The sequence below is a fragment of the Tigriopus californicus genome, chromosome 10 (assembly GCF_007210705.1).
Source record: "Tigriopus californicus strain San Diego chromosome 10, Tcal_SD_v2.1, whole genome shotgun sequence".
In the NCBI taxonomy this organism is placed as follows: Eukaryota; Metazoa; Arthropoda; class Copepoda; order Harpacticoida; family Harpacticidae; genus Tigriopus; species Tigriopus californicus.
In genome coordinates, this window is record NC_081449.1 from 3,426,384 (window position 1) to 3,445,619 (window position 19,236).

General features: G+C 42.5%; 6 protein-coding genes across 6 annotated transcripts in view; 3 read left to right on the forward strand and 3 right to left on the reverse strand.

Moving 5' to 3' along the window:
* The window catches only part of LOC131888827 (eukaryotic translation initiation factor 4E-1A-like), a 1,650-nt gene extending 200 nt beyond the window's left edge, over positions 1–1,450 (reverse strand). The window contains exons 1-2 of the mRNA XM_059237766.1: positions 1,105–1,450; positions 45–561 (exon numbers count right to left, since the gene is read on the reverse strand). Of these exons, the coding sequence (XP_059093749.1) occupies positions 94–561; positions 1,105–1,311 (675 nt within the window). The 5' untranslated portion in view covers positions 1,312–1,450 and the 3' untranslated portion in view covers positions 45–93. The remainder of the gene's footprint in view (positions 1–44; positions 562–1,104) is intronic.
* Positions 1,333–3,789, reverse strand: LOC131888823 (uncharacterized). Its single transcript, XM_059237761.1, has one exon. The coding sequence runs from the start codon at positions 3,343–3,345 to the stop codon at positions 1,486–1,488; it is 1,860 nt and encodes a 619-aa protein (XP_059093744.1). The 5' UTR covers positions 3,346–3,789; the 3' UTR covers positions 1,333–1,485.
* A 324-nt stretch (positions 3,790–4,113) lies between these two features.
* On the forward strand, positions 4,114–6,622 carry LOC131888825 (alpha-(1,6)-fucosyltransferase-like). Its single transcript, XM_059237763.1, has one exon. It carries the CDS (start codon positions 4,548–4,550, stop codon positions 6,255–6,257), a length of 1,710 nt encoding a protein of 569 aa, XP_059093746.1. The 5' UTR covers positions 4,114–4,547; the 3' UTR covers positions 6,258–6,622.
* A 216-nt stretch (positions 6,623–6,838) lies between these two features.
* LOC131888828 (putative peptidyl-prolyl cis-trans isomerase dodo) lies at positions 6,839–9,152 on the forward strand. Its single transcript, XM_059237767.1, has 3 exons — positions 6,839–6,997; positions 8,534–8,850; positions 8,921–9,152. Exons 1-3 carry the CDS (start codon positions 6,949–6,951, stop codon positions 9,017–9,019), a joined length of 465 nt encoding a protein of 154 aa, XP_059093750.1. The 5' UTR covers positions 6,839–6,948; the 3' UTR covers positions 9,020–9,152.
* On the forward strand, positions 7,008–8,527 carry LOC131888826 (cytosolic 5'-nucleotidase 3-like). The gene has a single exon (XM_059237765.1). It carries the CDS (start codon positions 7,346–7,348, stop codon positions 8,342–8,344), a length of 999 nt encoding a protein of 332 aa, XP_059093748.1. The 5' UTR covers positions 7,008–7,345; the 3' UTR covers positions 8,345–8,527.
* Positions 9,153–9,163: 11 nt separating the features above from the next.
* On the reverse strand, positions 9,164–9,833 carry LOC131888829 (uncharacterized). Its single transcript, XM_059237768.1, has one exon. It carries the CDS (start codon positions 9,602–9,604, stop codon positions 9,287–9,289), a length of 318 nt encoding a protein of 105 aa, XP_059093751.1. The 5' UTR covers positions 9,605–9,833; the 3' UTR covers positions 9,164–9,286.
* Between the last annotated feature and the right edge of the window lie 9,403 nt (positions 9,834–19,236).

Below are 19,236 nucleotides of genomic sequence, written 5' to 3' on the forward strand. Positions count from 1 at the left end.
ATGGTAATTTCATCAAATAATTGGTTGGCACTCATTATTCTGAGGTGAATACTTTGGCATTGTCCTTCTTTGGGCCTGGAAACATGATTTATATTATATCGTAAAGCGAGTCTTGGCTGTGGACCCAATTTTCACTTGGCTGTCTTCATGGGCCTCAAAGCAGAGTGAGAATGCATTCCCCAGACCCAATCTGGCTTTGAGTGAGTGGCCAATTGCCAAAATATTGGTTTCATTTTGGGCATTTGCTAACCACAATGACACTTTATCCCTACTATTACGCACGTTGACCACAGCACCATTCACGATGTCTCCATTGTCTCCGAAGGTTTCGCCAATCATGGCCATCAGGATCTCACGCCAGTATTCGTCCAGCATCTGATACCTGAAGCGCTTATCCAGGGTCAAGGTCCATTTTCCACCTTTCTTATTGGCCGGATCTTCCCACATGGGCTTGATGTTGGACTTGAATACAGAGTAGTCATTGGAGGAATTAATTCTGGAGGGCTGTTCCACGTGATTGTACAAGGACCAAAAATCTTCCACCGTAGAAAACGTAGAAACCTACAAGCAAACAAACCCGAGAGCGTTTTAAGTAATGGTTATCAAAATAATCACGAGTTTACCGGTGACAATCTTAGTAAAGAGGTAATAGAGTTGCATTTCAATTCAAAGACACCTGTTTTAAATACACCTTAATACTTATACATTGGGCGGCAACGTCGTAAATTTTGCCGCAGCGCTGGATTGATTCCTAATTCCCTATCCAGATATGGAAGAAAGTTCATTCAGGATTGATGCAATTTGATCTAGAAACAAGTCATTGCTAGCCATTGGAATGTTGAGGGAAACATGTCTCGACAATTGAACAAAATTATCAGACTGGTATGCTATTGGCCCATGGGACACTGAAGCAGGAGTCAAGTATTCCCTGTAGATGTGCACATGATTTCGCCAACGAACCGTGGTTCGTTAAGACCTGCTTGCCAATTCAAAACTTTGCCACGCTAGTGTTTGAAAGTGCAATTTGGATCTTTTGGTCCGTGGAACAATGGGAATGGGAAATACTAGTTCATTTTACTACAATACTTCATGAGAAAGACTGACCTTTTTCTGGTTTTCCAACCAGGAATTTGACCTTATGTTCTGGTAATACCACAAAGTCCATGAGTGATTTAACGGGTGTTTGCAAAGCGGTGTGAGGGCGGATTCATTTGCACTCTCAATATATTGCTTCCGTTCACTTTCTGAACAGTTAACGGGAGGTTCACCCATTAGCGAGATCACTCTGTTTCCATCTCTTGTAATCGTCATGTCTTTGGGAGGTATTTGCTCTTCTGTAACAACAAAAAGGTTAATATGGGAGAATATTGATTAGTTAATTTTTTCTCTTCCAAGTTGGCATCTTGAAAGGCAGACAATTTTTATGTACGTAGTAGTTATTCACAAGAAGCGGGACTAGGGATACATCAAATTGTTGGGGGCTAATCAGGTTTTTGGTCCATTCAAGATTTCTTCATAGAGTTCCCGCTCTCCAAGTTCGCTCTCAACAATATAGAAATAAGTGTCATTTTTGAGCGACTCCGGTTGGAACAAGAGTTTCATTTTCTCCTCGGTTTGAGCTTGCTTTTCCCGATCCAAATTGATATTGTCAAATTGGTTTCCTTTGAGCATTGGATGACAGGTGCGAAACACCATTAGGGGACTTAGGTCATAGTTCTGAAAGCTGTTCTTCCCAATGAGGCCAGCCGCCTCCATAATAAGTAAGATCCCAATCCCGCCACAATCTTGGGATTGGACCGGCTCGTGAGTGGTGCCCACGAACGTGTTCCCCAGAATATTGGGCTTTGATCGGCCCTGAACGAACATTCCGGTGAAGAGAGAGGATTCAAAGTGGTTAGATTTTAAGGTTGGCATGGCTTCATTGCCAATATAAACCCCGATATCGCACTTTTTAAAATGATTGTCGGACACCTGATACTTGGACCGTGAGGTCAGACTGATGGCAGAATAAAGTCCAAGTGTTGAATTGATCTGAGCGGGCTCCAATCCTAGGGAGGAGAGTCCAATCTCGGAGAATCTTTTGGCACAATGGAAGATCAGATTATTTTGGCACACCAAGTTGGATTCTTGACAAGCAATTCCATTGGAGCAAAGGTACAAGAAGCAGTTCTCGATTCGGGCTTCACAATTCAAAGTCAATGATATGCCCAATGATTTGCGGGAAAATGCGGTCAGGGTCCGTTGAATTCCATGAATGTAAGTCCCCGAGATGAGAAGTTTGGATTTGGAAGCTCTGATGGTTTGTTCGGGTCGATTGCCAGTCTGAGCAAATTCTGAATTAACCACTTGCACTTCCGAGCGGTCATTTACGACCAAATTTGAACCAAGAAATAAGCACGAGTCGATTAAGACCGTCGCCCCTGTGACTGTGATGGCCGCATAACTCTGGCAATGATCAAAAATGCACAGACGGATTTCCAGATTGGGTGGAGGGTAGTTCTTGGCTAAGTTGCCGCAGATCTTTTGATTAGAAAAGATGGCATCCACCTCGTTACATTCCAGACCATCAAAAAGGCAGGACTCGATAAGCACATGTCCAGCTGCCACGCCCAAGAACTTGGTATTTGTTCCATTGGATTCCAAGTTGAGATTCCGAAAGGTGATATTCTTGATGAGCGTGGGCTTGTTGGATTCCGTAGCGCAAATCAAGAACGTATTGAGTTTCTTAGCTGTAGAATTGCGTTCCTGTAAGATTTCCTTGTACTCGATGACACAATCACGTTGGCTTGATCCAATGATAGACACATTTTTGCCATGAATAAAACACGGCGAGGCCACTCCCTCTTCATCCAAGGCCGAAGCTTCGTAACTCCCAGGCTCTACAAAGATCACATCACCATCTTTGGCTAGACTTAAAGCTCGATCAAGTCGTCTCAAATGCCAAGGTCCCTCAGTCCCGGGTTCATTTTGATCCGCTTCTAAGGCCGCATTGACCACAAATTGAGCCTCACGTCGCCATTGACTCCGATCTGGATCTAACTCTTCCTCACCCGACGACAAGTACTGTTGATGCAAAGCCTGAAACAACGAAGATCGGAGCAAGAACGCCTCCTTCCATTTCACACGGTCCTTCAAAGCCCGATTACAATGCTCCACAGCCTCTCGAGGACGGGCCAAGTACTTGCAACATTTGGCCATCTGGAGCTGATCGGCGGCACAATCTGAGGATGAGGGTAAAGATCGGTATGCTTGCAAGGCGGCTTCATAATTGCTCGTGGCAAAATCTCGCTCTGCAGCCAAACGAAGCTGATCGGAGGAAAGTGAAGCCTCCACTGAAACCGACATGAGCAGTTCAATCGGCGAGTATCAAAGTGATCCGATTGTTCAGTCCGTATCCGTGTTGATGAAGCTCATCCGTGTCAAACCAATGAGTCACGGCAAAAGAAGCAAGAAAGGCGCGGCCTTTTGAAGATGAAGATTGCTATCAAATATTGAACTGCTATTGATATCGCTTGGCAAAGATAACGAATAAGTCTCCGTTCATGACCGTGACTCAAGAATAACATTGAACGACATGGCGAGAACTTACTCGCATAAGTGTGACTCGCAAATATTGAGAAAGCTGAGGGTGGATCGGGAACGGCGACAGTTAACAGAAAACTGCGTGTTTCCTATTCCCAATCATAAAATGACACAATTGAGAACATTAATAACACATACGGTAACTAAAAAAAACCATATGCTGGCCAATGTAATTTGTTATAAGTTAACAGCCTCATTTATTTTTTCACTCGCCCCTCCGAACGTTCTAGCCGTAAGTACATATAAAACTTTAAGGAGTGGATAGTTCGCGATACCAGTAAACCGATAATTACAGTAATTACCGGTCCGAATCGTCACGACACCCTCCTTTCATCGGAAAATTGAAATCCGAATTTAGAATTCAGCATCATACGATTCAGCTGTTGTACGCCTGCTAAATAACTGGCATTGGTGACAAGATAGCAAGCAGTCTTTCCCACAGACGTCAGTCATCGGTTGTTCGTGCGGTCGTGTCGAGAATCGCCGGATGTACGGTACAGCAGCATCGGTTGTTCGTGCGGTCGTGTCGAGAATCGCCCCCCCCCCCCTTCCCACCCCGAGAATGCGGCCCAGTGTTCTCCGGTTTGTTGCGCCTTCATCCCTCTTTTAGCTTATAGGACCATGATATCCGAGACCACGGCGGAGAATCGCGCTCGTCCCGTCGTCGTCGATCCCGAGCGTTTCTTTACTTCTGCTGAGATTGCCCAACGGGATTCTAAACGGCTCCAGGAGCTCCACGTTCTTTCCTCCGAGTTAGGCAGTCTGGCCAAGCAGGCCCGAGTGTTCCAGTGTGCCTCGGGCCCGGGTTCCGTGGCCTTACTGGAGCACGATCGCTCGGCCCTTAAGAGCCAGGTTAAACGCTCGTTGGACCGCCTCCATAGGCAGATTCCAGCGCATGAGCAACAAGAACTGAACTTTTGATTCATGCTGTGATAAGATAGTGGGACGTAAGGCAGGGGGACAGGATGGGTCGTTGGCGATGGATGAACCTGTTTGTGGCTGCTTGGTTTTTGATCACTTTGATCCTGTTCTTGTATGCGATTCCGACGAATTTCGGCGGATGCTCGGATAAGTTGAGTCAAACCGAGGACAAGCTGAATGCTTTTCAGCAAGATGTCAAACGTCTCGGCCGGGAGAACTCTGATCTCAGGGACTTGTTGCGAAAGGCTCAAAACCAGTTGGAGTCCAAAGGGGACGCCCAATCGTCCGGTATGGACTGGGCTCGTCCGGACCTTAGTCGAGCCTTGTCAAGGTTCGTTGACGGACCTCCGCTTGAGTACGAACTCATGCGGCGTCATATCAAACGCGACTTGGATGAATTGTGGTGGTTTCTCCGGGATAATCTGGAGGGGGTGGTTCGGAAACCAGAGACGCCTGCCGAGCTCCAAACCCATCTGAAAGGGTTTGTGGAGGACATCCAACATCGAGAGCAAGCTATGCAAGTGGCCCTCATGAACCTCGCCCAGGTGGATGGCTTCGAGCAATGGCGCAAGAATGAAGCCAAGTCCCTCAGTGACCTTGTCCAGAAGCGCATTTACACCCTCCAAAATCCCAGTGATTGCCAATCGGCCAAGAAACTATTGTGCAGTCTGAACAAAGGCTGTGGGTTTGGCTGTCAGGTTCATCACGCCATCTACTGTTTCATCGTGGCTTACGGTACAGAGCGTATGCTCGTCTTGAAAAGCAAAGGCTGGAAGTACAACAAGGCCGGATTTGAAGAATTGTACATGCCCTTAAGTGAGACTTGCCCAAAGCCCAGCCTCGAAGGGAAACGCTCTTGGCCGGGCACGCCCGATAGACTGGTCGTCGAGTTAGGTATTGTCGATTCTGTGAACCCTCGACCGGAGTTCCTCCCGCCCTCCATTCCCAAAGATCTCTCCGAGCGAATCATCCTTCTCCATGGTGATCCCATCGTTTGGTGGGTGTCACAGTTCTTGAAGTACATGCTTCGCCCTCAGCGGGACCTGCAGCAGACTTTGGACGAAAGTGTCGAGTCTCAAGGCTTCAGTTCACCAATGGTCGGAATCCATGTGCGTCGCACGGACAAAGTCGGGACAGAAGCCGCTTTTCACGGTGTGGACGAGTACATGAAACATGTGAAAGAGTATTTCCAGTTGCAAGAAGTGCGACAAGGTAGACCAATAGTCACAAAGAGTGTGTATGTGGCCTCGGATGATCCCAAAGTGCTTGCCGAATGTCAAAAGAACTATCCAGATTTCACGTTTCATGGAAATCCAGACATTGCCAAAAGTGCCGCAGTGTCTTCCCGCTACAACAAGGACTCCTTGAAGGGTATTATCATTGATATTCATCTGCTGGCCCAAGCCGATTATCTAGTGTGCACCTTCTCGTCCCAAGTGTGTCGGATCGCCTATGAGATCCTCCAAGAGCGATTCACAGACGGAGCGGACCGTTTCAAGAGTCTGGATGACATCTGGTATTATGGCGGACAGAGCGAGCATCAGCAAATCGCCATCATGGACCACACTCCCAAGAATCGGCAGGAAATCGAGCTGAAGAAGGGCGATGTCATTGGAGTGGCTGGGAACCATTGGAACGGGTTTAACAAGGGTCGGAACCACCGAACAAATCGAGTGGGTCTGTATCCATCCTACAAAACGAAAGAGAACATCAAGATCGTGGATTTTCCATCCTACCCACACGTGGAGCTGTAGTCCCGTTCAAGTTGAAACACTCGCTAAATGTGATCTTTGCCCTCTTCTCCTCCTCCCCTCTCTTGGGTCAAGAGTCTTAATAGCATAATGTGAACATGTGTGCGTGTGAGCGTGTGTTTGTTGTTACCCAATCTTAACTAATTCATCTACTTACAACTTTTGCCACAATCTTGTTGATTTATGTCACAAAGAAACCTCATTGCTTGATGATAACCATTGTCTCAAATGGTCTTAAATTTCTATTGGTCTCCTCTCTTTTTTCCTACCCGCCCTTTTCGGCTAGATATTCTCCACCAAGTTTTGTGCTCCATAAATTTGATTCGACTTTTTTGTTCACTCAAAAAAAAATCCATCATCTAAACTGATCTACGTGTCCAGAATTTGCCGTTTTTCGCACCCTGGTTTTAGAGAAAGCACGTGAAAAGGTGACCAAGTCAAACTATTTCATAAATATCCTTGGACTCGAACTCGAACGAATTTCTAACTTCAAAAGAAATTCCTTCAAGATTATTTTGACAAAGAACTGTAGTGCACGATGCTACTACAAAGGAAAGAGCTTCGGAGTTATCCCACATATTGCATAGCTTTAAACATGGTCAAGGTCACGCTGAGCTCTGTTCGCTTGAACGATCTTTTCACGAAACGTGTGAATCACACTCTTCAAGTTATCGGCTAATATCTTGTCTCCAAAATGTCTGACGTGCCTGAAGGTTGGGAAGAGCGAACCTCACGATCCACGGGTAAGTAATATAGGATCTATGTAGCCGTTACCCGCAGTTCTCCCAACCTAGAGGCCTAATAAAAAAGAGGCGCCAATCGGCGATTCCAAGATTCCCTTGCTCTTCAAGTTGTTCGACAGCTGAGGGAAAGATTGTTCAGAGATTTCTTCGAAGTCCGGAAAGGAATCGCTGAAGCATTGCTTTCTATTCGATTTCTATTCGATTGATTTCAAGCCGATCGAGACTCGTTTTCAACTTGGCAATTCCTCGTTCAGAGATTGAAAATATCTAGCTGCACTCTCACATCTGGTTTTCCATCAGCAAAACCAAGAGCCACATCAAATTTGAGCATTGACGTCAGTCAAATAAATGCTCCACTATCTGGGACCGTGTACCGGGTTGAATATCTGTTCCATTCTCGTCAGACCTTTGTTCACTGCTCAAGCCTTTCATCGCACCATGAGCGCTACAACGGGTACTCCCTGGGCGGATTTTGTGAGTCAATTGGCTCCGACGAAGGTCAAAATCCGCGATCCATCGCACGTGAATCGATTGATTGAAGGCATGGTTCAAGGAGGAGCCGAGCAATTGCAATTGGTGGTGGATTTCGATTACACTCTCACCCGAGCTCATCAGGATGGGAAACCCGTGGATTGTTCTTGGGGAGTGATGGAGAACTACAAATTCTTGCCCAAGGCTTACTTGGATGAGACGCACGCTCTGAGAACAAAGTATCTCAAGATTGAGCAAGATTCGGCCATGAGCAACGAAGAGAAGACGCCCTACATGATCGAATGGTACACACACGCCAATCGACTTTTGAAAGAGTATGAGATCAATGTGAACATGTTCCCGAAGATGGTGGCGGATTCGAATGTGGCTTTCCGTGATGGAACCGACTCCATGATGAATCTGTTGGATGACAAGAAAGTCCCGATGCTGATTTTATCCGCCGGTTTGGGCAACTTGGTAGTCGAGGTCCTGAAGTACTTCCAATTGATGCACAACAATGTCAAAGTGGTGTCCAATATGTTCAAGTCGGATGCGAAGGGTCTGATCACCGACTTGGAAGGCGAAATGATCCACGTGTTCAACAAGAACGAGAACGCAATTCATGATTCGCCATACTTCAAAGAACTTCAAGCTCGCCATAACGTCATTTTGTTGGGCGACTCCATGGGAGATCTGCAAATGGCCGACGGCGTTGAGAACCCATCGGCTATTCTCAAAGTTGGATTTCTCAATGCCAAGATTGAAGAGCGATTACCTCAATTCATGGATGCATTTGATGTTGTTCTCGTCGACGATCAAACCATGGAGGTGCCCATGGCCGTCATCAAAAAAATTGTGGCTGCGTCCAAGATCTAAATTTCCGTTTTTAATCTTTGTATGCCAAGTGAAGTGGCTTAATCGAATTCAAGATCTTTCTATCCCGTCTCGTTCAATTGTTCAATACAAGTGTTAACTATTCATCGCGTATTTATTTTAAGCCGTTTGTTTAACCATCAGTCGATATTGCACAGCCAATCTCAATAAATCCCTATTATCTAACTTTAGGACAATCCTACTTTATCAACCAATATACCAAAGAATCTCAATGGGATCGACCAACCAAACCGGCCGAGAAGTCGTCGCAAGAGAAAGTTGAGGCGAGTCATTTGTTGGTCAAGCACAAGGACTCCAGACGACCAAGCTCGTGGCGAGAGGAGAATATCACCCGAACCAAAGAGGAAGCCCTAGAGATCCTGGAAGGTTATCGTGAAGAGATTACCTCCGGCAAAGCCACTTTTGCGGAACTGGCTTCAAAGTACTCTGATTGCTCTTCTGCTAAACATGGAGGCAATTTGGGCCCATTTGGTCGCGGGCAAATGCAGGTAAAAGGTCATATGTAGGTTTTTATATAAGAGATGCATCTTTTTTAAAATTTGGGAGTTTTTTTTCCAGAAACCTTTCGAAGACGCCACCTTTGCTTTGCCGGTGGGTGAGATGAGCGAGCCCGTATTTACGGATTCGGGTGTTCATATCATCTTGAGGACGCAATAAGCTTCGACAGGCCGAAACATTCCTTTGGACTTCTCTGACGAGGAACCCTAGTATCGTTTTCATTTCCTCTAAACTCTACTTCTATGTCTGATGTTACTACGCTTGCGAAAAAAAACCACCATAAAAACGCCAAGATTCCAGCACTAACTAACACCAAAACACTTTTATTATCATGAAGATTTCCATTGCAACACTCACAATACACGTACTGGGCTCAATTAAGAGGAAGGGTGGGCCTTTTTAACACAGATCAAGACAACACATGCTTTACTTTCCGGCCTCTGCGGCTTCTCGCGCCCGCTTCTGCTCTCGCCAATCGTACTTCTTTGGGTTTTGAAGCAGACCTGTCACACCCATAAATCCACTGCCATCTGTCACACCGTAGTCGGGTTTTCGGGCTTGAGCCATCTTCTCCTTCTGCTTCTTGGCCATCTCATTGATGAGCTCGTCCTTCTTCAATCGCATGATTTTCTCACGTTTCTGACGCATCAAGTCCAAGATGAACATGGTGTTCAGATCGCTTTCGTAGTCGCCATGAGGAGGTGCCACCTCCTCCTGGGCCTCGTTCTCTTTGTTCTCGGCCATGATGATGGTGATAATGAGATGGTAGATTTTGACAACAAATCAATGTTTGAGAGGGTTCTGTTCAGGACAATAAATGCTGCCGAACGTTGGATAAGAAAGCTCTTTACAGAAGGGGATAGAAACGAGGAGTTCGTCGTTCCCTTCGTCAGGACATCTTGGATCTGATCCAAAAGATCTGTGACGACGTCTGGCCCATCGACATGCCCCTGTTGACCTATTGTCGCGTGAAAGCGAGCAACAGCATCACTGAGAATCAAGCATTGGCCAACGGAGAATACTACTCAATTACTTGAAATTCAAGTTAATGCTTGACTTCGATTCCTACTGAAGAGTCAAATGCAAATTTCCCTTGAAAAACACTGGGTTCAGGCGATTCTGTTTAGGCTTGCAAAATGAACCACTCTATTCGTCATGTTTCTACGGCTCCTCCGTTGATCATCCAAAATTTTAAATGGGGATCATCGTTTTTTTTGGTTGCATATTCTTTTATTTACTATCATCTTAGTTCAAATTATCAAAATTCGGTTACTTTGTCCTCATAGGACAAAGTATTTAATGCATTAATTTGACCGGGTGTCGTAATAACAATAAATCACCGTGGTTAAAATGGTGCATCAAGTTGTAAAAAAATACTACTAAATATATATTGGCCTTTGTTCTTGCGAGTGAAATGACACGAAATAACTTGCAATTGATTGCGTTATGGACTTCTAGATCGAATTGTAGATTTCCATGCCTGAAAACGCATTAAAAGCTAATCCTAGTTAATGGAAACTTGGAGCGCAATTCTCTATTAGCAACAAAAATATTTTATTTAATGTCACTCTTTTTAGCTTCAAAATGCTTCACAGAATTGAAGTCTCGTCTCAAGAACTTCGGTTACAGGAAATGTTGTATATCGTCATTTAAAACCTCCTGCAAGTAAAAGCGTGAATTCTGGAAACTGCTTTGTAACTGTAAAAACTTTCACCTAGTTACAAGTTTTGTGAAAGTATGGGACTTGGGTTTGCACTGACATCGCCCACCTTAGCCTATAATTCAAAACTTTTTAGCCCAGACCACCCGGTAATGAGGTGCCTTAAGATTGTAATATGGTTACCGATTAAGCTTCAATGCAAAGCTGCAAGAAACACGTTCTTCCTCTGGGTAATTTAGAAGGCTTTATTCTACTCTCATTCCAAAAAGACGAGAACTAATAGCTCGACACTTGCTTAAGACATTACACAGTTATTGCACTTTGACGGAAAGGTTACAAAGGATTACCTTTTTGTTGAAGTCAAGTGTGTGGTATTTCGAAACAAAATTGACAACGCCTTTGTCATTTTGTGCTCATCATGGAAAGACCTGAAAACGGTAAGCAAAGTTAAGAGAAGCTAGCATAGAGCCATTTAGGCATTCAGGGTTTTCATTAAACCTTATTTCCTGAATTCCCATCACTTCAAGATGGAAAACCTAGTAATCGTACCTAGCTTTAAATTCATAAATTATCTGATTGACCCATGAATTGGATTTAGTGGAAATGGCTCTTCAATATAGGGTTAATCTGGAATTTTAGCCAAAAACTTGTGCAAGGCTGACTAAAATCATTCTACTGGATCAGCACCTACATGGACCTTGAGGACTCCTCTGTACAAGTCGATTGTTCAACCACATCTTGAATATGCTTCACCCATTTGGGCTCCAATGAGTTCAGAAGGTTTGAAAAAGGTCGAACAAGTCCAAAGATGTTTCACTAAGAACATCACAGGAATGAGAGAGCTCTCGTATTGGGAGAGACTAAAAATAGTTGGGACTGTACAGTGTTCAGAGAAGGTACGAAAGGTATCGTCTTCAAGAGCATCCATGAGCTTTGTCCCAACCCAGGTTTTAGGGTCAATTGTAGTGACCGTCGAGGCTTAATGTGTGTTTTGAGAGCACCTTCAAGCCCTCGAGAATCCAGGCTAGTTCGAACAATGAAGTCCACTTCTCTTCTTTCTCAGGCTCCTTCATTGTTTAACTTGCTTCCCTCTAATATTCGTGGGGAATACGTAGCCCTTGTTGATCCGGTTGCATCTTTCAAGTCAGACTTGGACCAATTTTTAGAAAGCATTCCTGATCAACCATATATTCAAGGACTAGCTCGGTCTGCCAACTCAAATTCGTTGGTAGACCAAATATCATATAAAGATTGAAAGGTAATAGATAGACGAATTACAACCTTTCATTTTCATAGTACTAGGGATTACATTCCCTGTTGCGGTTAGAAAAGCCCGTGAAAAACCAAACAAAAAAATGAATGTCAAGATTGCCTCCCTAGATTGGCTCATGCCGACATTATTCCTAAGAGATCAAATTTCAGAAATTATCATTGGAGTCAATCTTTCTTTGATTTGGACATCAGAGTTTTACCGACTTGAAGAAGCTCTCGAGCTCTCCTGGCCCTGATGGGGTGACATCTCAGTTTCTGATCAGATGCTCACTGGTTCTTGCTCCTGTTTTCTCGTACTTGATGCGTTGCATCTTGGATCAGGGCAAGTTTCCATCTTCACTATAATTAGCTCACGTTGTTCCAATTTTTAAAGGGGGGGATAAGTATAAAGGAAAAGCTTCAAGTTTACTAAGTTGCCACGAGAGAAACGAAACCTTAAATGTCGCTCCGGAGTGTGAAAAAATGAATGAGTATTGAGTAATGAGTAACGTGTAATTTTTGTTTTTTTGGGGTCGTTGTAATTACAGCATTTTAAGATGTAACAGGATTACGGGTCTTTTTTCGAAAAGAGGAACGAATTGTTGTAATTTCGTTAATACTGCTCTGCTAATTATCTTGCAACCGAAATACCGGAACACCTCTTTCTATTTTTTACCAAAAGAATGAAGATGCTTTGGACTAGGCCGAATTGTTTTTGATATCTTGACGACTCAAGCGAGTCGATTCCCCTTGGCAGATTATACTTACATGATAGAAATTACGTAAGGATAAACTTAAAGTAGATCTTCACGAACAAATAAAGAATAACTATTTACTTCACTGGATGTCGCCCTATTTCGCAATCCCTGTCTGTTCAAAGCCAGGGCTTGAACCGTTGCCGAAAAAAAAGCTCCTTTGCCGTTACTTCTCTAAAACGGGGATACTTTACGGTTCCTTTTGCTTTAACGTTACAGAAAACGTTACTTTTGGAGCGAAAAGGTAGCTTATAATTGCAGAAAATGGTTTTTACGATGTTTTAGCTTTTGTTGAACATAAATATAACGTGAAACAAATTGCGAATATTCAAGGATGCAAGAGTAGAGGGATGCAAGGATACAAGGATTGGAGGGTTTGAAGATTTAAGCGTTCTTTGGTTTTAATGCTTATTCTGTCATACTAAACAAATGAAAGTGTTTTTTGCTTCTTTCATTTCAAGGTTTGGTCAGGTATCGATTGCAAAAAAATTGATTTACACTACGATGGAAAACCAGGATTAAATCCGGTTTGTGGATGGAAGTAGGACTAGTGCTGGGTCGAGTTTTTCGCAACATGTGTCTTTTTGTTCGACTTGAATACAGTGAAAGACTAGAGTCGCCCCACCACTAGCCCTACGTCCATCCTCAAACCGGATTCAATCTTGGTTTTTCATTCTAGTTTAAAGCCGCCCTTAACAAAGGTTAATCTAAATCGTAGGATTGTCGGGGAGCTGATGGTAAAAGGTCAAACAGGGCAGGGCCCCTGCTCAAGACAACGCCTGCCTTAAGATTCTTCAAGATCTTGATGTCATCGAATTCACCCGATGTCGATTGGTACAACTAATCCCTCTTCTATCGCTTAATGTGTGTTCAACTTCTGGGTTGTGACACAGGTCATGGAGGTATTATTTGAACATGAAGATAATTACATGTCGCTCGTATCTTCGTTGAACCCTGTATAGTTCCAAAGATTGGAGCCGATCCCAATAATTGAAGTGGCACAAGAAACGACCATATTAGAATCGAGTAATTTTTTTCCGACAAGAGCTTCCATTCATTGAACCAAATAGCAATTCAGAGCTCTTTGGTGGAAGTTTGGAAAATTCTCAATAATCGAACAAAAGGAATAGATAAGTCTTTTCTGCCTGTGGTTGGTCCCCCCCATAGCCACTCGAAATACAGTCCGTCGTGACCTTCGGCCTCCTGCGCTGGGCAATAATTTTATTACTAATGCTGTCAGACTGTATAATGTTCTCCCCGTTGAATCTCGAACTGTCCAAAAAATCAGCTCTTTCAAGTCTGCCATCAATCAGTCGCTGCCCATTTATCCCCTGTGATGTGTTATCTCGATTTTCATGCACTAGTCACTAATCCAAGCCTGATATGTGTACCATGTACCAAAGATGACCTCACCTTCAAATTACTTGTACTTATAAATACATTCAAAATCAAAAATCAAAATCATGCCTGCAATGTTTTGAGCGACACTCCTCTACAGTCCTTTAATCTTGTTTAGACCTGCTGCAGTTATTGGAGCCCAAATGGTGGATGAATATTCCAAGCGTGGCTGAACAATTGAGTTGTATAAAGTTTTCATACTAAATGCGTCTCGGGACTTGAAGGTGCGGTATATCCATTGCTCATTTAAATTTGGATATGTTCCTCGAACTGTCCATCATTAGCAACAACTATTCCGAGATCTTTTACTGAGGCGACCATTTCTATTGGGTTTTGACAACATTCTAAATAGGTCGGTTTTCGAAGCCCTTGGGATCAAACGTCATGGCTTTAAACTTTTCACCATTCAACTACATGTTTTTCCACCTACTCAGTTATAAACCTGATCTAAATAGTTTTGTAGGGCTTGAGTGTTACCGAAATTTCTACCAAAAACTAACTTGGTATCATCAGCGTACGACGAGATGGATGTAATAAGGGGTAATGTTTGTAGAGGAGATGATCAGGATAAATAGTAAAGGCCCAAGGATGGAACCCTGGGGAACTCCAGGAACAAGATTCCTTCTACTTGTGCCATTAATTCACACTTCGAATACGTCAAAACCCATAACTAGATTCCAGTTTGCAGTATGGCTCAGTACAAGAAGTTGACTGAAAGAATTGGATGGTGGCAATTTTACTAACGAAAATATTCATTTAAAAAAAAACAAAAACAAATAGCTTTTGATTTTCTAGCTTGCAAATGAAGTTTGAAACCTTCAATTTTATTTCAAAAAAACGATTTGCACAGCTTATCAAAGACGAAAAATATTACATTCAGGAAAAGGCTTGAAAGAAGAAAACTAATTTATGACCCCTTAAAAGGATCCGAGTAATGTCATTGAGCAAATTGTTGAAACATTAATCCATTGCGATGCATCTAAGAGGGCCAAAGTTAAGGAGGGGATACCATTTTTGCGCTGTTCTAATTAAGAAGTATGAAAATGATAAGTCTAACTTACAGCTCTCTAAAGCGAGCGACAATATTGTACCAAAAAAATGACATTTTAAGTATAGTAACCCAAATTCCCTAAATAATTGAAAATTCAGTTGCATCACGACGCGAGTTGGCTGTGACTTTTCCCCAAAATGTTTTGTCTATAAAATGCCCAAAATCAGGGTACCGAGCGACAACTTTCCTTGAATTTCCTTAAGTTCACGTTATTAACAGAGGTGAACATAAAAACTATGGGGCCATCACAACACTGATGATGAACAACCCCAAGTAATGTGAAAATTCGATCTTTTCTCAGTGATGGAAAGAATTTGATTGTGGACTGGACCAACACAATATGGAGAATTGCATTATTGACTTGAGTTTTTGTCGTTTCAAGGTCAAAGGGGAAGATTTCGTATAAAACTACAGTTAAAACCAATTGATCACTTCTGTTTTTTTACTCAAGCATCTTTAATGTGATCATCCAAAACAAAATTACAGAATTTGTTTGTTGTTCTGTCCCATTTGATGGTCCTTGTATAGTTTGTTGATCGAATAGAAGTAGAACCAATCATTCATGGCGTGTGTAAATACTTATTAGCTTAATCAAGAGGTTACTTCGTAAGCACTGTGATCATCAATTGTTCATGTGGTTCTTTAGTTTTTGAGACGTTTGGTTTATATTAGGAGGTGAAGTAATGGAAACTCGAGGAACCAAGCGTGTGTTGGACACTGTTTTTTAGCACTTGCTAATGGGAGAATTGAGACAAACATTGCAGCCAACTTGCGTTGGGAATTAACTGAATTTGTCATATATTTTCATTTGATTGAATTGCAATGGCTTTTTGAAGAAAATGGTATTCTGATTTTGAGCCAAAATATTAGTATAGTGACAGAACTGCACCAACATGATATTTATTTGAATTTGCATCACATCTCAATTGATGGTTGAAAATTCAATTGGATCACGGCCCGAGTTGGCTGTCATGTTTGTCTAAATTCTCCCTCCACAAAATGCTCAAAATCAGGGTGCAGCACCGAATTTTCCATGAATTTCATTTACTTCACAAATGTAAGTGTTGTGTTTTTGCGGTCGGAGGGTTTAAAGTTACATGAATGTCATTAGGAGGGTTAAGCCTTCAAGCTAAACCAGGCATGGCATCGTCTAATTCTTCGTCTTGTCCTCGTCAGGTTGGTTCTCCACTTGTGCATGTATAGGGGATGTCAAGTAAAGGAAATTCAAGGAAAAATGTGGTCCGGCACCCTGATTTTGGGCATTTGGGGAGAGAGAACTAAGACAAACATCACAGTCAACTCTCACCATTTGCCCATTGAATTTTCAATAATCGAGTGATTTTGAGCAAGTTGTGTTACAAAACCCTACTAAATGAGCATATTTGGTGTTAATCAGTGAACGCACTATCAAATTGGCTCAACACCACAATGCTAATTGCCTAGACAAGCATGTAAAATGGAAAAAATACCAAAATCCAATGCATGCACAGTGCGGAATGGCTGGGCATGTTGTCTTTGATTTTACTCCATGGAATAACGCCAGTTGTCCATGAACGCGTTTACTTTACTAGCCCTATAGCGTCTAAAGGTTTCCTTAACAGAGGTCCGGAAGGAGAAGCGCTCGGGGACATCTCACTCTACGAAACCTCGCTAATCACTACGTCCTCCCGGCATCGGGGTTAAAAACCAATTTTGGGAGAAAATTATTGGCTTATTCACGTTGACTGCCTAGTTGCAACAAAGGGTCGGTCTGGGGAATTGCGATTTGAATCCACGACACCTGTCTGTCCTTCTGGTCTTGTTTATACTACCTCTTGCAATCCGTGACTCAGTTTGTCCCCATAATAACATATTCAAAAAAGATGGTGTTTGCTAGGGTCAGAGGGACAAGCCTCATCCATCCAGCGATGCCGGCCATCAATCAAATCGTCCAATTTTATCCGATAGGCAGTGTTGTGTCCGCATCAGAGTGGTTTTCCGTCTGTAGGTTTGATTAGCGTCAAATATCTTCTTTTTGGAATGGTTGGGGAGGATAACTGAACCAAAGACCTCTCTCACTCTAAAAAAATGCACCACATCCCCTCCCTACATACACTCACATACACATGGCTTCAGTAAAGGCGTTACTTGTAACGCGTTTATTTTTGAGCAATGCTACTGATAACAGGTTTTTACCCCTTCCAATACCTTTGCTTTCTTTTTTACAAGAGGAAGAAACCTATTGAAAGTAAGCACTGGGTGGATGAGGACGAAGTCTGTTGGAAGAAATAAATAATTTGCAATGGCGCAAGAGAAGTCAAGAAGCAGGAAAAGTTACCCACAAAAATTGTAAAATTAAGAAGTTAAATGGACAAGTATAAGTGCATCTGGCTGCGGTAGTGTCAAGGCAGAAAAAGGGGGAAATGCCTATTGAAGAAACAAAAAGGACCGCGGGAAAAACATGAACAAAGAATAACAAAACTTGTGGCACGGCCTTCGATTGTGAAGTGATTGCCTTACGTTTGTTTTTCTCAAATCATGGAACAAAGATAAAAAAATTACATTTTTTTAGTAAAAGAGAAAAGACATCAAAACCAAAGAACCCTTAAATCTTCAAACCCTTATCCCCGTGTATCCTTACATACTCATCAATTGTTGGACGCAATATTTGCGAATTGTTTCATAAAAAATCGCAATAACCCGATTTCTTTGGCTGAAACTGGAGAAAAGTGGCCCAGATTAAAAATAAGACCCGCTGTAACGAACATTGTAACATACAATTGCAATGTCCTGTTTTGCTAGAATGTTATTTTCTTTTACAAGGACCGGTTTTCAGCGGTATAAAGTTTCTGCGTTACAAAGTTCCATCTCCGGCATGCAGAGGAAATCTATTGCCACCATTATTAAGATTCAGAAAGGAAAGATGCATCATCACAATGCTAGCAACATAGGCAATGCGACGGTGAAACGATGAACCCCCAAAAGCCTCAAGAAACAGTGTTTCTCCTTCAAACAAACCAAGTTATCAATATGGTTTGTACCAATTCAGACAAACCCTGCATTCAAAATGACGACAGTTGTCTGGATTAAATTCAAATCTCAATTGTAACTGTGTTCTAACAGATTAAATGGTGGTCAATCACTATTTTCAATCAAATAAAGTCAAATGAACAATCCCCTTTTTGCACCCACTTTGTACTTAGTGGATGGCTCTTGTCTGCCCAAGAACAATCAACTCTGACACGTTCAATAAGCATTTTGTTGGCTGAAAGATCACCCCAGCATCTTGGAGGGCCTGAAAACTTGCCTTAGAAGTCCTTAATGTTCAAGTGCGGAAGAATAGGCTATCCAAAAATAGCGTCCAAGTACACAAATAAGAAAAGCAATCTATGAAACATGCAGTCCATTACATGTTGGAAAGTTAGTAGGTATTTGCAAAAAGCATAAAACCCAAATGATGTGATTAGTATGGTCATTGGCAAGTCCCCCCTCAGCCATTGGAATTTGATGATAGCCTCTTGCCAAATCAACTTTAGAAATATGCCCTTCCCCAAAGGATAACACAAAATAGTTATGTTGGGGAGAGGAACCCATCAATAATGCGAGCAAATTGATCTTCCCCTATTTCAATTCTACAAATACCAGTAATGAGTGGAATAGTGGAAGTAATAGAAAACACCTGAGAGTGAGTGAGGCCAATCAGATAACGTCCCTTCATATCTACAACACAATTATCTAACACCAAGAACTTTGAGCTCAAAATAAGCTGACAAAGATTAACCAATTACATGACTTTGAGTGACAGTAGCAATAAGGAATAGAATGAGATACAATATTTGTGTTTAGTCTTCATCAACCTGATATAATGAGATGGATTTTGTTCCTAATGTATGGATTCCACATCCATGGACTGTGAGGAGGGAGTTTTTGGGCATCAAAGCTAGACAACGGCGATCTTCTAATAACACTGGTTACATCCTCTCAGAATTATTTTTGCCTCCCTTGCATGGCAACTTTTGCCAGGTTCAACATATGACAAAGATGGCTTGTCGAATTGAAAAAGGAAGCCAATTTGAAGCTTGGATTTTTGTTCACTCAGGGCAATAAAAAAATCTAGCATTTTCCTTGAAAAGGTAATAGATGGGATTTAGATCCTCCTGGTTCAGACATGATCAGGAGTGGTTCACAATAAATGAAACTGTGCCTCAGATCTGCCAAAACACTTTGAGAAGAACCTTTTTCCAACTGGAGTATTGGTCGGCATTGGCCAGTCATGGTGGGT

Bases quoted from the DNA above. Each gene is read 5' to 3' on its own strand.
- LOC131888823 (XM_059237761.1), bottom strand. From the start codon at position 3,345: ATGTCGGTTTCAGTGGAGGCTTCACTTTCCTCCGATCAGCTTCGTTTG.
- LOC131888825 (XM_059237763.1), top strand. From the start codon at position 4,548: ATGGGTCGTTGGCGATGGATGAACCTGTTTGTGGCTGCTTGGTTTTTG.
- LOC131888828 (XM_059237767.1), top strand. From the start codon at position 6,949: ATGTCTGACGTGCCTGAAGGTTGGGAAGAGCGAACCTCACGATCCACG. The intron at 6,998-8,533 runs GTAAGTAATATA...ATCTAACTTTAG, and splicing joins GCGAACCTCACGATCCACGG to GACAATCCTACTTTATCAAC. The intron at 8,851-8,920 runs GTAAAAGGTCAT...TTTTTTTTCCAG, and splicing joins TTGGTCGCGGGCAAATGCAG to AAACCTTTCGAAGACGCCAC.
- LOC131888826 (XM_059237765.1), top strand. From the start codon at position 7,346: ATGCTCCACTATCTGGGACCGTGTACCGGGTTGAATATCTGTTCCATT.
- LOC131888829 (XM_059237768.1), bottom strand. From the start codon at position 9,604: ATGGCCGAGAACAAAGAGAACGAGGCCCAGGAGGAGGTGGCACCTCCT.